Source organism: Giraffa tippelskirchi, chromosome 13 (genome assembly GCF_054371585.1).
Source record: "Giraffa tippelskirchi isolate mGirTip1 chromosome 13, T2T-mGirTip1v1.2.pri, whole genome shotgun sequence".
Taxonomy (NCBI): domain Eukaryota; kingdom Metazoa; phylum Chordata; class Mammalia; order Artiodactyla; family Giraffidae; genus Giraffa; species Giraffa tippelskirchi.
Window position 1 is genome coordinate 14192608 of NC_137287.1, and position 11955 is coordinate 14204562.

At 46.3% G+C, this 11955-nt stretch overlaps 1 protein-coding gene across 2 annotated transcripts in view; it reads right to left on the reverse strand.

Annotated features, from left to right (window-relative positions):
• Positions 1–1527, reverse strand: part of VKORC1L1 (vitamin K epoxide reductase complex subunit 1L1) — a 57542-nt gene extending 56015 nt beyond the window's left edge. For both annotated transcript variants that reach the window (XM_081558134.1, XM_081558133.1), the window contains exon 1: positions 1167–1527. In XM_081558134.1, coding sequence (XP_081414260.1) covers positions 1167–1360 — 194 coding nt within the window. In that variant the 5' untranslated portion in view covers positions 1361–1527. The remainder of the gene's footprint in view (positions 1–1166) is intronic.
• Between the last annotated feature and the right edge of the window lie 10428 nt (positions 1528–11955).

Here is an 11955-nt window from a genome sequence, read left to right on the forward strand (position 1 = left end):
GAAGAAACTGCTCAAACATGACTACCGCTAACAAACTCAAAATACTAGGCAGAGTAGGTCTCTATTAACAGTGCAACCTGTGTAACCTAGCAATTGTAAAATAATTTCTTTTACTTTTGCTACTTTTTAAAAAGGAACCCTCCTCAAAATAAAAAAAAAAAAGACCCGCCACTTTAAAGATGTAAATTCCTCTTTTTTTTTCAAAGTAATTTGCCTAGGAAAATCTAAAGCAGAAAATAAAGTGTAACAGATAAATCAACTACAACATGCTTAAAAACCTAAGATTATCAGTAAAACAAACCATTCACTCCAGTTTAGCAATCTATGTATTTTTAATCTTCGGTGGGTATTTCATTATAATAACCGACAATGTTTAAAAGTCACCCTTATTCCCCAAACATCGTCATCACCCAAGACATATTTTACTGAAATTAAGCTGAGACTAGACCCAAACTCAGGACATTTCCCTCTCCCGGGCACCCTGAAATACAGGAGGGGGAATACAAGAAATCAGATATGTTGAGTGCCGGTATCTTCTTCCAGAGTAGGGTCAAATTCGTGTTTGCCCGCAAATGTCACTGTCTCAAGAAGTCTGCAAAATTCCCATCAGCGCTCCAGAGTACAAAGAGGCCTGACCACGGAAACACCTGTCCTAGAACCGGGAAGACACTGGGAAATGCAACCTCCGAGCCCACGCCGGCCGCACAGCCTAGGGCAGAAGCGGCGACCCCGGACGAGGGGTGGACACTGACCTCATGGCTCCTTCGGGCAGGGTCCCGCACCCCCGACCCGCCTCCCGGGGCGAGAACCAGGAAATCTGTCAAGCCGGCCGGGACCCACCCTCCGTGAACCCCACTCGCTCCCTCCCAGCCTCCCCAACTGCTCCCGGTCCGCTCCGGCCTCCCCGGCTGCACTCTGCCACCTCATCCCTCTCCTCGTCGGTCTCGCGGCCCCGCCACCTCAGCCCCGGCGGCCTGCACTCCGGCCGCCGCTCCCCCCCGGCCCCGGCCCGCGGCCCCCTGCCCGGCCCGCGGCGCCGTCGGTCCCTTCGCGGCCCGGTCCCCGCCGCCCCCCCAGGCCCCAGCTCCCGCCGCGCGCTCCCCACCCCCAGCCTCCGCCCTCGCCCCGCTCGGCCGCTCCCGGCCCGCTCCCCCCAGCCGGGCTACCTGGAGGCAAGGGCGGCGGAGCACTTCACCCAGGGCCCCAGGTCGCAGAGGGCCCGGTGCTCGGGGTCCCGCTCCTTCTCCCGCTCCACGTGGTAGGCGTAGATGGAGAGCAGGATCCCGGCGGCGCACACTGCATACCGGGCCACCCGCTCCCAACGCGGCACCGACACTCTCAGCAGGACGGGCGCCGCCATCTTCCCCCCTCCGCCGCCGCCGCCGCCGCCGCCTCCTTCACCGCCGCCGCGGCCGCCACCTCCCTCCGCCTCCACCTCAGCCGCCGCCGCCCGTCGGGGCCCGACCCAGCCGCTGCCGCTACCGCCACCGCCTCCGCCGCCGCCGCCACCGCCGCCGCCGCCGCCTCGCCCCATTGGCTCGACCGCCTCCTCCGGGCCCCGCCCCCACAGGCGCGCGGCCCAACCGCCCCGAAAGGAGAGAGCCCGGCCGGGCTGGGAAGGCGCGCGCGGGCGCGGAGGGAGGGGGCGGAGCGTGCAACCGCCCGAGAGGCTGGCCGGCGGGAGGAGCCAGAGGCGGCGCGGCGCGCGCAGCGGGCGGGGCCGAATAAGGGGCGGAGCCATGGGTGAAGGGCGGGGCTTTCAGGCTGGAGGGGAGGGACGAGCAGGGTGGGGTGGGGTGGGGTGGAGTGGGGTGGAGTGGGGTGGGGCGAGCAGGGGTGGGGTGGGGCGAGCAGGGGTGGGGTGGGGCGAGCAGGGGTGGGGTGGGGCGAGCAGGGGTGGGGTGGGGCGAGCAGGGGTAGGGTGCCGAGGGCGGGCCCTATAAGACTGGATGCTAGGAATAAATTTCAAAGATATCAACGTGTGTGACTGGATAAGCCCTTGGCCCCACCTCCTGGGGGGGCTAATCAATGGCCATACTTTCTGCCTTTTTTTGTCGTCACTTGATATTTTCTCACCCAATCCAAATTAACTATGGCCATTGGCCAGAACTCCAGAGCCAAGCTCCAGAGCCACGCTTACGATCCCTGATGTTCTGCATCACCACGTCCACGCATTTCGTGTTCAACAAGTGCAAACTGAACTATTTTTTTTTTCAAACTGAGCTATTTTTAAAAATTATGTCTAAATGCCTTGCTTCCCTGTGAGCTGAATTTGAAATGGCTTAACTAAAGAAGGCTGAGAGCCGAAGAATTGATGCTTTTGAATTGTGGTGCTGGAGAAGACTTTTGAGAGCCCCTTGGAATGCAAAGAGATCAATCCAGTCAATCCTAAAGAAAATCAACCCTGAATATTCATTGGAAGGACTGATGCTGAAGCTGAAGCTCCAGTACTTTGGTCTCCTGATTCGAAGAACTGACTCGTTGGAAAAGACCCTGATGCTGGGAAAGATTGAGGGCAGGAGGAGAAGGGGACAACAGAGAATGAGATGGTTGGATGGCATCACCGACTCAATGGACATGAGTTTGAGCAAGCTCTGGGAGTTTGTGATGGGAAGGGAAACCTGCGTGCTGCAGTCCATGGGGTCCCAAAGAGTCAGACAGGACTCAGCAACTGAACTGAACTGAACTGAAAACATAGAAAACAATAGTTCCTACATCAAATGTTGTTGTCAGAATTACATACAGGTTAAGAACTTGAGAACAAGATGGCAGAGGTGAGGGAAGTCGCCAGCATTCATGAGCTACTGAACAACAACAACATACTTCATGTAATACAGCAAAATATAAAAATGAACTAAAAAATTAGGATGAAGAAAAATCCTATTCAAAATATAAGGAAAGACCAGGAGTAAGAACATAGACAAGCAGGCCATAGAGTATCACATAATTATTAAAACTGAGCCACAAATCTGACTCTGAGCTTCCTGGTGGCCAAAACTAAAAGAAAAATACATATATGTTATTCTCACTGTCTGTGAGAAACATATTGTTCTTAGATATTGCTAGCTTTTTCCTGTTGCAACTGCAAGGAGATCCAACCAGTCCATCCTAAAGGAAATCAGTCCTGAATATTCATTGGAAGGACTGATGTCAAAGCTGAAGCTCCGATACTTTGGCCACCTGATGCAAAGAGCTGACTCATTTGAAAAGACCCTGATGCTGGGAAAGATTGAAGGCGGAAGAAGGGGACGACAGAGGATGAGATGGTTGGATGGCATCACTGACTCAATAGACATGAGTCTGAGTAAACTCCAGGAGTTGGTGATGGACAGGGAGACCTGGTGTACTGCAGTCCATGGGGTTGCAAAGAGTCGGACACGACTGAGTGACTGAACTGAACTGTCCAAGAGATTTGTTTTATATAGATTTTGAGTAACTGATGTCCTTGTATTATGTATTGATCAGTAACAAACTTCCTCAAACTTAGTAACTTAAAGTGAAGTGAAAGTCGCTTGGTCGTGTCCTACTCTCTGCAACCCCATTGACTGTAGCCTGCTAGACTCCTTTGTCCATGAAATTCTCTAGGCAAGAATACTGGAGTGGGTAGCCATTCTCTTCTCCAGGGGATCTTCCAGACCTAGGGACCAAACTCAGGTCTCCTGCATCGCAGGCAGATTCTTTACCAGCTTAGCTACCAGGGAAGCCCAAAATAAAGGAAAATGCCTCTTATTTCCTCAGAGTTTCTGTGGGTCAGGAATTGTTTAGCTGGATTCCCTGGCTCAGGGTCTCTCAACAAGAATGCTGTCAGGATGTTCACTGGGGCTGGAGGCATCTCAAGGCAGGAGAATCCTCTTTCAAGCTCACTCACATGGCTGTTGACTGGATTCATGAGTTTCCGGCCATTTGCATTTCTCCATAAGAAGCTGCTAACTTCCCTTAGAGCAAGAGATAAGAGAGAGAGAGAGAGAAATTGAAGTCACAATCTTTTTTGTAACCTACTCTCAGAAGAGACAGCCCACCACTTTTACATATTCTATTACTTATAAGCTAGTCCATAACCTAAGTGTCCATGGATGAATGAATGGATAAAGGAAATGTGGTATGTATCCACAATGGAATATTATTCAGCCATAGAAAGAAGGAAATACTCCCATTTGAGACAACATGGACAAACCTTGAGAGCATTATGCGAAGTGAAATAATTCAGAGAAAGTCAACTACAGTTGACCCTTAAACAAGGCAGGGTTCAGGGGCACTGACACCACCACAAAGTCAAAAATTCACATATGACTTTACAGTTAGCCCTCCATATCTGAGGTTTCACCACCACAGATTCAACCAACTGAGGATTGTGTAGTACTGTATATGTGTGTATTGAAAAAAATCCACATACAAATGGACCTGTGTAGTTCAAGCCTGTGTTGTTCAAGGGTCAACTGTACTATATAATCTCACATGTGGAAAATAAAAAAGCTGAAATCATAGGAACATTTATTGATGGTTGGCAGGGGCTGGCAGGTAGAGAAAATGGGGAGATGTTGGTCAAAGGGCATAAACTTCCAATTATAAGATGAATTAGTTCTGGAGCTCTAATGTACAGAATGGAATCTGTAATTAATAATATGTATTGTATATGTGAAAGTTGCTAAGAGAGTTGCTAAATCTTAAATGTTCTCATTTCCTCCCTCCAGGCAAGAGTAATTAGATACGGTGATGGATGCATTAACTAATCTTATTGTGGTAATCATTTCACAATATATACATGTATCAAATCATGTTGTATATCTTAAACTTAGCACAATGTTACATGTCAATTATATCTTAATAAATCTGGGAGGAAAAAAGAAGTCCCTAGGTCTAGTCTACACTGAATGGGAGGGCATTAGACAAAGGCATGAATACCAGGAGACGGACCACTGGGATCATCTTAAAGTCTGCCTACCACAGTCCTCAAAAAGATCACCGCTCTAACTCTCTGGTGGTTTTCATATAACTGAATGCACTCATTCTCCTGGTAGCCCCCCTCCTTCAGGATTCCTCTACTCACTTAATGAGACCTATTGACTATCTGGCTTCTTTGACTCATCATTATGTCTGAGAGGTTTATCCATGTTATTTTGCACAGCTGTGTAATAGTCTATTTATACGACTAACCACAATTTTATTTATCTAGTCTGTCCACTGTTGATGGACATTTGGCCAGTTTTTAGCTATAATGAGTAAAGCAGCTACAAACATTTTGTAAGTGTCTTTTGGTGGCTATATGCTCTCTTATCTACTGAGAATACATCCAGGAGTGGAATTAGAGTCAGATAGTATTAGTAAATATTGCCTAGGTTAATTCATGTCCTCTGAAGAAGTGATGCCAAGGTGGAATCAGATGTATAAGAGATATTTACAAGAGGTGATGTCTCTGAAGAATAAAAGGGACAGGAAAGAAGAGCAGGCATGGAGAGCCTCCAGATCACAGGGCAGGTCTAACCACTGTGAAAGTTCTGCCGTCTTAGCCAGGCTGACAGGGAGCAAGGCAGGAGTGACCCAGATCTAGTGGTCCTGCCAGGCACAGTCATTGCCTGGGAGCAGCCTGGGGAGAGCACGGGCTCAGCATGAATGCTGTGATGGATCCAAAGTTGTGGAGCAAGGGAACTTGTTGCTTGTTCTCACTCCCCACTGCTGTAGCAAGGGCCCCAGTAAAGCGTTGCTTGAGGACTTCCCTGATGGTACAGTGGATAAGAATCTGACTGCCAATGCAGGGGACACAGGTTTGATCCCTAGTCAGGGAAGATTCCACAGGCCACAGAACAACAAAGCCCCATGTGCCACAACTACTGAGCCTGTACTCTAGAACCTGAAAGCCGCAACTACTGAGCCCACGTGCTGAAACTACTGAAGCCCATGCACTTAGAGCCCATGCTCCACAACAAAAGAAGCTACCACAGCAAGAAACCTGTGCTCGAAAGCGAAGAATAGCCCTCACTCTCCACAACTAGAGAAAGCCCATGCGCAGCAACAAAGACCCAGCGCAACCAAAATAATAATAATAAATTTTTTTTAAGACTTACTTAAAAACAAAAAAAGGAAAACAAAAACCAAAAGGGTGTCAGCTGGAGACTACTGGCCACTAGCCTCTTTGCAGCAGATTCTCTTGAAGGGAGACTGACTGAATTGACCTAGGTAGTATTTACTAATACTCTATGACTCTAATTCCATTCCTGGATATATTCTCAATAGACATGAGTGCGTATAGCCACCAAAAGACATTTACAGAATGTTTGTAGCCGCTTTACCAGGGCCACTACACTGTTAAACAGTTTTCCAAAGTGGTTGTACCAATTTAAACTATTAGCAAAGAATGAGAGTTCTGGGTACTCCACGTCCTCATCAACCCTCAGCAAGTTCAGTGCTTTAAGTTTTAGAAAATGTGGTTCTCTAGAGGGATCATGGTGGTTTTTAAATTGCCTGCCCCTGAAGACCAATGAATCTGAGCACCTTTCATATGCTTACTGATTACCTAGATTTTTCTCTTTTTTGAAGTGTCTATTTAAGCCTTGTTCACTCTTTAAAAAATAGGTTGTCTTTTTCTTATTGGTTTATAGGAGGTCTTTACACTTTTTGGATACAAATCTTTGTCAATATTGTTTGTCAGTTGTGAAGATATTGTTTCCAATACTTTGGCTTGCCCTTTTCCCCTGTTAATGGTGTTTTTTGCCAAACAATTGCAGAGACTTCTTTGAATTCCTCATACACATTCTACTTTCTTCACCTTGGAGCTTTCATACTCTTAATTGACACACTACTTAGATTTTTTTTTCTCCTGGAAGACTTTCCCACTTCTATTGTCATAATTAGGACACTGGTAACACAAACCCAGCTCATCAGGCCGGGGATTCAAACCCCATCAAGACTCTCTCTGTCCACTTTCACCTCTATGGGTCAATTTCGTCTCTCAAGCCAGTTTTCTGCCTATAGAAGACAAAATGGTCCCCTTGTTTCTCCATTTGCACGTTTTTTTTTCCTCTACCAGGAAAGGACTGCCTTTCCTCCCTTAAATTCAACTTTGAAAACCCTGATGAGGGACTTCTTTGGTTAAGAATTCATCTTTCAATGCAGGGGACACAGGTTTGATCCCTGGTTGAGGAACTAAAATATCCCACATGTGGCAGAGCAACTAAGCCTTCTCACTGCAACTGGAGAAGCCCATGCACCTCAACGAAGACTCAGCCCAGGCTAAATGAATACATAAAATAAGATAAAATCCTGATGAAGAATTCAGACAGCTCAACCAGACTCAGATCACTCACGAGCCCTGTAGCTAGAAAGAAAGAGTGCTGGAGACCTTAGCCCCCAACAGCCCTACAAGAGAGTCTATGAAAACCAGTTCTCCCCAAAACACAAGAAAGTGCTGTTCCCAGAAACAGGAAGGGGTGGCTGGGCAGACCCAGCAGGAGGAAGCTACTGTGGGAAGAAGTTGGGTGAGGCTGTCACTATTGGAAGCTCACCGGGAAGAGCCCTTATCTCTGTACAGAAGAAGCTCCTCTGTCTCTTAAGTGGTTCATCAACCTTTCTATAGTGCCAAGTGGTAACTGACCTTCTGTGCTTGATGGGCACAACTCTGGGAGGTCACTTTGTGCCAGTCCAAACATGTAAGCTTCAAAACTTGTATATAGGGAATTCCCTGGTGGTCCAGTGGTTAGGACACTTTGCTTCCACTGCCAGGGCCCAGGTTCCATTCTTGGTTGAGGAACTAAGATCCTGCAAGCCATATAATGCAGCCAAAAAAAAACAACAAACCACACTGTACACAGATGGAAACCATATCAATACATTGCTGGGTGTAGCCTCTCAGAAAACAGTTTGGCAATTTCTTAAAATGTTAAACATAGTTACTAGTTACTATATGACCCGGGAACTCCACTCCTGGGTAGAGAACTGAAAACATAAGTCCACACAAAAGCTTGTCCATGAGTGTTCATAGCAGCATTTTTCATAATAGCCAAAAATGCCCATCAACTGATAAATAAATAAACAAAATGTAGCATATGCATACAATGGAGTATTGGTATTCAATCATAAAAAGGAATGAAATACTGACATATGGTACAATATGAACTTTGAAAACATTATGCAAAGTGAAAGACCCAGACATAAAAGCCTAGTATTGTATCACTCCTTTTATTTATTTTAAATTATAGTTGCTAATGGGCTTCCCAGGTGGCACAGTGGTAAAGAATCTGCCTGCAATGCAGGAGACACAGGAAATGTGGATTCAATCTCTGGGTCAGGAAGATCCCCTGGAGGAGGAAATGGCAATCCACCCCATGATTCTTGCCTGAAAAATACCATGGACAGAGGAGCCTGGCAGGCTACACAGTCTTTGGGATCACAAAGAGTCAGACACAACTTAGCGACTGAGCACAAATGTACACATAGTTGCTAATACAGTATTATATGTTACAGGTGTGCAATATAGTGATTGACAATTTTTAAAGGTCATACTCCACTTAAAATTATCATTAAATATTGGCTATAGTCCCTGTGTTGTGCAATATACTCTTGAAGCTTATTTTTGTATCATTCCTTTTATGTATGTTTAAAATTTTAATTATGCATTTATTCATTGGGTTCACTGGGTTTTGTTGTGGCACACAAGCTTAGTTTCCCTGTGGCATGTGGAATCCTCCTGGGCCAGGGATTGAAACTATATCCCTTGCATTGGCAGGCAGATTTTTAACCACTGGACCACTAGGAAAGTCCTATATCATTCCTTTTAAATGAAATGTCTAGAACAGGCAAATCCCTAGAGAGAGAAAATAGATTACTTGTAGCCAAGAGCTGGGGTGATGGAAAATGTGATGTGATTGCTAATGGGTACAACAAGATTTCTTTTGGGGGTAATCTAACATGCTGGAACTAGAATGGTGGAAGCACAACTCTATGAATAAAACCACTCTAAAAGGGTGAACTTTATGGTATGTGAATTATATCTCAGTAAAACTTGTTTTTAAAAGGTGTACACAGAGCTTCTGTGTTATAATTGCTGACTTAATGTCTGCCTCTACCAACTGTAAATTCTGTGGGGAGGGTGCCAGGATCTTCTGTATTCCCAGCAGTAGGAGGTAGTACCTAGAACAACAATGGGCTTTCCAGGTGTTGCCAGTGGTAAAGAATCCACATGCCAACGCAGGAGACCAAGGAGAAGTGAGTTCCATCCCGGGGTCAGAAAGATCCTCTAGAGAAGGAATTGGCAACCCACTCCAGTATTCTTGCCTGGAAAATGCCATGGACAAGAGGATCCTGGCAAGCTACAGTCCATGGCGTCGCAAAGAGTTGGACACAACTGACCACCCACGTGTTGTGTTGTGTTCTGGCACAATAACATGTGCTTAAGAATTATTTGATGAATGGGTTACTGAATGAATGGAACCAGCTTAAATACCACCTCATTCTGGAAACTTCTCCCCCTCTGTGCTCCCAAGAGCCACCTCCAATTTCTCTTTCATGAAAGGACAGACTCAGGTTGGAAGGAGTCTCTAGTTTATCATCACAATTTCTGGGGCCAGCATCCCATGCCATATGCCCTTCAGCCACTGCAGTTATAGCACTTCATTCTTAGGGCTGGTTTTAAGGTCTCTTTCATCAACACCTGGAAATCTGTCTTCCTACTGAGCTCGGCTATGTATTTAAGCTTTTTTTCTTTCTTTTTTTTTTTTCTCCTAAGCTCTCGTATTCATTTTTTTGTTTTTGTTTTTGGCTTATGAGATTTTAGCTCCCCAACCAGGGAGCAAACCCAGGCCCTGGGCAGAGTCCTAACCACTGGACCATCAGGGAATGCCCTCAGCTTTTTTTCTTAGAAGGTTTTATCTTGTGTTTCTATATTTTCTATGTTGGCTCAATCCATCATACCAGAACCAGAAATCCCAAAAGATTTCTACAAGCTTGTTCATGACCCCAAACTTGCTCTGCTGGATTACAACACTGTATATTTTCTGCCCAAGTTTTGAGAAAGGTCAGAGCAAGGATACCTGTCCAAGTTTTTTTTTTAATTATTTTTATTTTTAAAACAATTTTATTTATTTTTGGCTGCACTGGATCTTCATTGCTACACATGGGCTTTCTCTTAGTTGCAGCGAGCAGGGACCACTCTCTAGTCGCTGTGCCTGGGCTTCTAATTGCAGTGACCTCTCCCGCTGCAGAGTATGGGCTACAGGACACACAGGCGTCAGCAGCTGTGACACGTGGGCTTAGTAGTTGTGGCTCCTGGGCTCTAGAGAACAGGTTCAACAGTTGTGGTGCACAGGCTTAGCTGCTCCGGGGCATGTGGGATCATCCTGGATCAGGGATCAAACTCGTCTCCTGCATTGGCAGGTGGATCTTTCACCATTGAGCCACCAGGGAAACCCTGGGACAGTTCTTGAACTGAAGACTCTCTCGGGAGGCAGGATCATCTCACGGTGTCCTGGTGCTGTGCTGAGACCCTTCTTAGGTCAGGTCAACCTGTCCAAGTTTTGAGAAAGGTCACAGCAAGGATACCAAGGGACACTTTAGGTGTGGCAGTAGTTGGCTAGAAATCTTTTTTTGGTTGTGCCCCGCGGCTTTTGGGTCTTAGCTCCCCAACCAAAGATCCAGCTTCATCAGTGAAAGCACAGAGTCCTAGCCACTGGACCACCAGTGGATTCCCTAGGAATCTTTTCATAGCAGAGTCTGTGAAATCCCAGGCCTCCCAGTGTCCTTCGAGAAAATTCCACTCACAGGGAATATCCTATTAAGATTGGATGTATGTGCCATTTTTCTTTCAAAGGATAATGGATTCTGATATCATTTCATTATTGCTGGTACAGAGGAAATGCTCTTTCTTAAACACTGGATGAAGGACTTCCCTGGTGGTCCAGTGGTCAAGACTTCATCTTCCACTGTAGGGGTGGGGGTTCAATGGGGAGCTAAAACGTCACATGCCTCATGGCCAGAAAACCAGAACACAAACAACAGAAACTATATTGTAACAAATTCAGTAGAGACTTTAAAAATCATGCACATCAAAAAAAATTTTTTTTTAATAAAATAAATACTGGATGAGGAGTGGACTAGAAAACATGCTATGTGCACAGATGATCTGCTGACCCACCAGACAAAGATGCCGTCCACTAAGCACACATCTACATGCCCAGCACTGTGTTGGCTTCTTGATATGTTGTATTATATATTTTAATAAGCTCTATGCAAGGTAGGTATCATTATCCGCAGTTTCCATGGGAAAGAAGTAAGTCTCAGAGGGTTAAGTACCTGGCCCAATTACTATAAGAGGTAAACCTTCAATTAGTACCTATACCCATCTGGTTTATACGTTCCCACCTTTCCACCAGGTGATGTGACTTTCTTCTGAGAAAGCAACTCTCAATTTGACATGGAAGCTCTGTTTTTTCCCCCAGAATGGATAGATTATTCACCAACCCTCCTCTTCCATCTACTCTCTGCATGTAACCAAGTTTCAAGGTCTTTTCCTGCTCCTGCTTCACTGTAAAAAACAGTATAGCCCTGTGATATGAGGTAGGCTGGAGTGCTGCGCTAAGTGGCCTCAGTCGTGTCCGACTCTTTGCGACACTATGGACTGTAGCCCACCAGACTCCTCTGTCCATGGGATTCTCCAGGCAAGAATACTGGAATGGGTTGCCATGCTCTCCTCCAGGGGATCTTCCAACCCAGGGACTGAACCCATGTCTCCTGTGTCTCCTGCATTGCAAGCTAATTCTTCACTGCTGAGCCACAGGGGTACAGCTGAGCTACCGAGGAAGCTCCATGGCAGGCAGGACCCAGGATTAAATGCTGAATTCTGCTGAAATTCCATCTGCTCACTGCCATCCCAGACACCACCTTGGGGAACCCTGAGGCCCCCATGATGAGATCCTTTCTTCCAAGATCCATGAACCCCAGCATGGCCACCCTGACCACCCAGTCTAA